We start from the raw sequence: 4809 nt of genomic DNA, 5'->3' as shown, positions 1-4809 counted from the left end.
AAGGGTAAAAAAAGGCGAACGACATTTCGCTAAGGGTTTTTGTGCTTTTTATATAGTATAGATATAGATAGATAGATAGATAGATAGATAGATATAGATAATAAAATAAAACTTAAACTAAAACTTTAGTTGATTTAAAAATTTTAATATTAAATAAATAATTAAATATCGTGAATAAAATTTATATCTAAAAATATAAAATAATTAATAAAGGAGATAAATCAATATTAAACTAACATTGAAATCGTTATCAAATGCTCATTCCTAATGTCTATATACGTTGAATAAAGGAGAAAAATTTACAAACAAATTGTTTGAATGGTATAAGGTCAACTTAATTAATTACTCGTTTAAGTAAAATGTTAAAATTAAAAGGTGACTACTACCTTAAGTCATAATGTTAACTACACACATTTATAAGACAAAAAAGTTTTGGTGGGATTAATCTACATAATTAAAATATGGAAAAATTTACTAATAAGTCAAATTTTAGTTAATTTTAAAGTCCTACATATTAGGAAGTTAATTAAATGAATATTCCTAAATATTAGAAAAATAATTGAATGACTATTTTGTCTAGCGTAAACTTTAATTTTAAAGGGTAAAAAAGGTGAACGACATTTCGCTAAGGGTCTTCGTACTTTTAATATAGTATAAATATAGATAAATAATAAATAGATAATAGATAGATACATAGATATAAATAAATAAATAAATAGATAAATATAGATTCAGATACAGATAGATAGATATAAATATAAATATAAATATAAATATAAATATTAATATTGCTAGCTTATTTTAGATATAAATTATCGAGATTTAAATAAAAAAATTCTCTTCACACAAAGACTGACACGTCACCTCGCCATCAACCACGACCATCATACCAGGTACCCCGCACTCCCACCCCTAAAGACACCGTACCATTCTTTCTCTTATCCCTTTTTCTTCTCCTTTTTTACATGTATTTAAACAGACTCTGCTTAACAACGCAAACATATTCATATCCACATTGTTATTCAATTTTCTTTTTCCTTTTTCCATCTTGTTGACCTTTACATGAACAATTATTCGGATTAATAAATTAGGAAAACAGTCCCATTCACATTCGGTTTGCCGTGTTATTTGATATGAATATTCAACTTAATTCATAATCTATTTAAAGATCGGCTTGTGGCTAATTTTCTTAGAATCACATCAAAGTTTCAATCTTTTATTTGTTGAAAATACATACCTTCCTTATTTGAAAAGATATTCATTAATGGCGACTGCTATTGGAATGCTGGGAAACGTTGGGGGTTGCGGCTCTGCATCTGCGTCTTGGATTCGTTTGAAAAACTGCTCAAAGAAGAAAACGAAGGGTGAGAATGTTAGATTTGGGGTGTCTTGTGTTTATTCTCCTTCTGTGAGTGATCCTTACAAAACCTTGAGAATTAACCCTGGTGCTTCTGAATCTGAAGTCCGGAAAGCTTTTAGACAGCTCGCTCTTCAGGTATCTTCTTTCTCCTTGCCTAACTCTTTCTCCTTGCCTAACTTGTTTCGGGTGGATTCAGGATTTAAATTTAATGAATTTAGCTTTTAAAATTTTTAGTATTATATTCATTCAAATCTAATACCTTATTGAGGTTTTAGTACATATAAATTTATACTAAAATTATAAGTTTAGTTTGAATCCGTAGCCGACACCGCTGCTTGTGCTTATTGGAACTTGGAAGTAATTGATGAAATAGTGGAGGTGGTACAAGTTGATCCGGACATCACAAATATTAAAAATAAAATTCTTTTAATGGAAAAAAGGGTGTCTTTGTTATTTTTTTAAATATTTTGGTGAATTAGTAATTGCCATGGAATATTTGCTTTCTGGGAAATTATTGCCTTGTAATCAGGCTATTGTTAGTTTTCGTTTAGGTCTCCTCTGCTTATTAGACATGTTGAATAACGTTAATGTGTTTGATTGAATTTCAGTATCACCCGGATGTGTGCAGAGGAAATAATTGCGGCATCCAATTCCACCAAATCAATGAAGCATACGATGTAAGTTTTCGTCTCTCTCTCCAACTATTTCTGTTTGTCCATTTATTTTTTTTATTCTTTTTTTTTCATAATTAAATGTGTTTCTTTTCTTCTTTTTTTCCGATTCTTCTTCTCAAACAAACGTGGTTAATATGTTATTTTTAGCTCTAATACAAATAACTAAGGTTCTTTTAGTGAATGCGAGCACGATAAAGTTGTTTTTCTGTTTTCTATATCTCACAAGTGAGCCGTAGAAGCTGTTAATAATTTCATTAGGATAAGCTATCTACCCTTTACGAATGCTAAATGTTTTTGCGCACCCCTTTAAGCAGAGAATCTAGGAACCAGATGAAAGAAGGCTTGGGTTTTTGATAGTGTAGGTGTATTTTTTTACTCCGTACTAATCTATCCCTAATACTAATAAATAAAGTGAACCAAAGATTCAATGGATATAAAAATTTTATTCCGTAAACAAATACTTTAAGTAGGTATCAATCACTTCATCCTTGGATAATCTAATCTCGTAGGGAACCAGTACCCACTATTTTAGGCAAAAGGTCCTTGTCACCTTTTGTCGAAAGTTGAGGAATGCCAATTACATAATATAATAAATTAATAATAATAATGTCACTATCCATTTCAATTATTTATCATACGTACTAGAACTTGTTTGCGTAGGTCCCTTTTTTAATAATTTTGGAATTATTTTAACTTCTCCATTATTCAGAGTCTCCTTAATAGTACTAGTATTATTTTTCTAATGGGTAGGTTTTTTGGTGCAGGTTGTGATGAGTAACTTGAGAGGTGAAACGAAGAGGGCAGAAATGGAAATATACGAGGAATATGAGGATGATGATTCCATGAGAGGAGTGAACGATCCAGATTGGGACATGTGGGAAGAGTGGATGGGATGGGAAGGAGCTGGCATTCGTGACTACTCTTCTCACATCAACCCTTATATTTAATCTTTAATCTAGACTATACTTACCTCGACGGGGTCAAAAGGTCTATGGCCTAGGCTGGACGGCCCGAGTGGTCGAGCCTACGTCATATTTTTTGTTTTAAACAATCTGGACTGCAGTATTTCTGTTAAAAAAGCCCGTCCATCCATCTATTTCAACCGAAGATGGTTCGTGATTTCTGTATATTTTCGATGTAAAAAGTGTAATTATTTTGTACATATATGGGAGTCTCTCCTCTGTGATTATTAATATCAACTATGACGATATGATAGACAGATGATATAATATCAATGAGAACTTATATTTGGTTAATTTTGTATCAATCTTGAAATAATTATGAAGATTATGGCTTTGAGTATTTTCTTTTAATTGTTGAGTTAAGAAGCTTACTCAACAAACGCAGTATGATCCAATCTTTTTTGCCTATGTAAATATATTGTATGGGTTGAGTAATGAGTTATATAGTCCAACTTGTTTAATTTTGGTTTGATCACAATTGACATCTTTAAGGTGCGAAGATGTGGATTTGGTCGACATTAGACCGGCTACGGTCGCATTGAATCGATATATGGTTATAAGTGACATAATCAAAGTTCGTTTTGGTCAAGATAAGTAGAATAATATTCTTAAGTTTGGATAAATTGGACAAATTACGTTATAGTCAAGATAAGTAGAATAATGTTCTTAAGTTCGGAAAAATTGGACAAATTACACTTTTACGGATTACCATTGACATCTCTAATTGAAGATAATCTACACTTAATACACTCACTCTGGTTATTTAAGAAACTAATTTGTGTGTTAATTTTTATCTTAGTTATGGCTATTCAGTCGAACGATTTCATGGAACATGAAATTAGAAATTAGCTGAACTGAAACACACCACAAAAAGTCTCTTTCGGACTTGAAACGACAATAATAGAAGTGTCTCTTTCTGGTAGCAGAGCCGGTGGGGACTGAAGGGTTCTTTTACTACTTTATCAGACTTCATAACATAGATGTCATTTTCTACCAATAAACAAATTCATTGCCATGAACAATTATTGATTCATTTTGTAACACATTGACAACATCATTTATGACTTTTGGTGTTTGGAATACACAAACCACGTAATGGATATCTAGGCAATGTTGGGACTTTTTCTCCTTTATTTTATCAATTTTTCTCTCGTTAAAAATTAGAGAAGAAGCTCGAAGAGGTGGTAAAATTATAACAAGAAAAAAATGATACTCAATTGATTGTTGATAAGTCAACGGATGAAAATATAGAGAATGCCAACAAATTTAATTGCATATCTGTTTCAGTACTATTTCACTGCTATGTCCTCATTTTATATTTCGTAAAACGCATCATACTAACAAAAATGAAAAAGACGCATTCAAATTATTACCTAACGATAAGTAATATACGGATCATATTTGCAGTAGTGTGATGCATCCGTTCAGCCTTACATTTTGCTGATGCGTATATGGACATGAGATATGCAATGATATTCCATTTTTGACAAGAAAATCACAAAACAAAGAAAGTTTAATATATTCAGCACCGCCATCATATTACAAAGCTTTTATTTTTGTGGAAAATTGAGTTGAGACATAAGAATAAAATGATTTAAATTTTAAAAAAGCTTCTGATTTACGTTTTAAAGGAAACACTCATATATTTTTTGAATAATCATCAATAAAAAAAATATAATAACGGAAGCCTGTAAAAGATGCTACGGGAGATGTGCATATATCACTATGTATCAACTCAAATGGAGATTTCGTGAATGATTGAGATTCCACAAAAGGTAATTTATTGTGCTTGCCAAGGTGACAAGCATTTATT

At 31.0% G+C, this 4809-nt stretch overlaps 1 protein-coding gene across 1 annotated transcript; it reads left to right on the top strand.

Annotated features, from left to right (window-relative positions):
* The first annotated feature begins 967 nt into the window (after positions 1 to 967).
* LOC104118374 (chaperone protein dnaJ 8, chloroplastic-like) lies at positions 968 to 3347 on the top strand. The gene is made up of 3 exons (XM_009629603.4): positions 968 to 1495; positions 1969 to 2037; positions 2799 to 3347. The coding sequence occupies exons 1-3, from the start codon at positions 1265 to 1267 to the stop codon at positions 2979 to 2981; spliced, it is 483 nt and encodes a 160-aa protein (XP_009627898.1). The 5' UTR covers positions 968 to 1264; the 3' UTR covers positions 2982 to 3347.
* The last annotated feature ends 1462 nt before the right edge of the window (positions 3348 to 4809 follow it).

This window comes from Nicotiana tomentosiformis, chromosome 6 (genome assembly GCF_000390325.3).
Source record: "Nicotiana tomentosiformis chromosome 6, ASM39032v3, whole genome shotgun sequence".
In the NCBI taxonomy this organism is placed as follows: Eukaryota; Viridiplantae; Streptophyta; class Magnoliopsida; order Solanales; family Solanaceae; genus Nicotiana; species Nicotiana tomentosiformis.
This window is presented reverse-complemented; position numbering and strand designations above follow the sequence as displayed.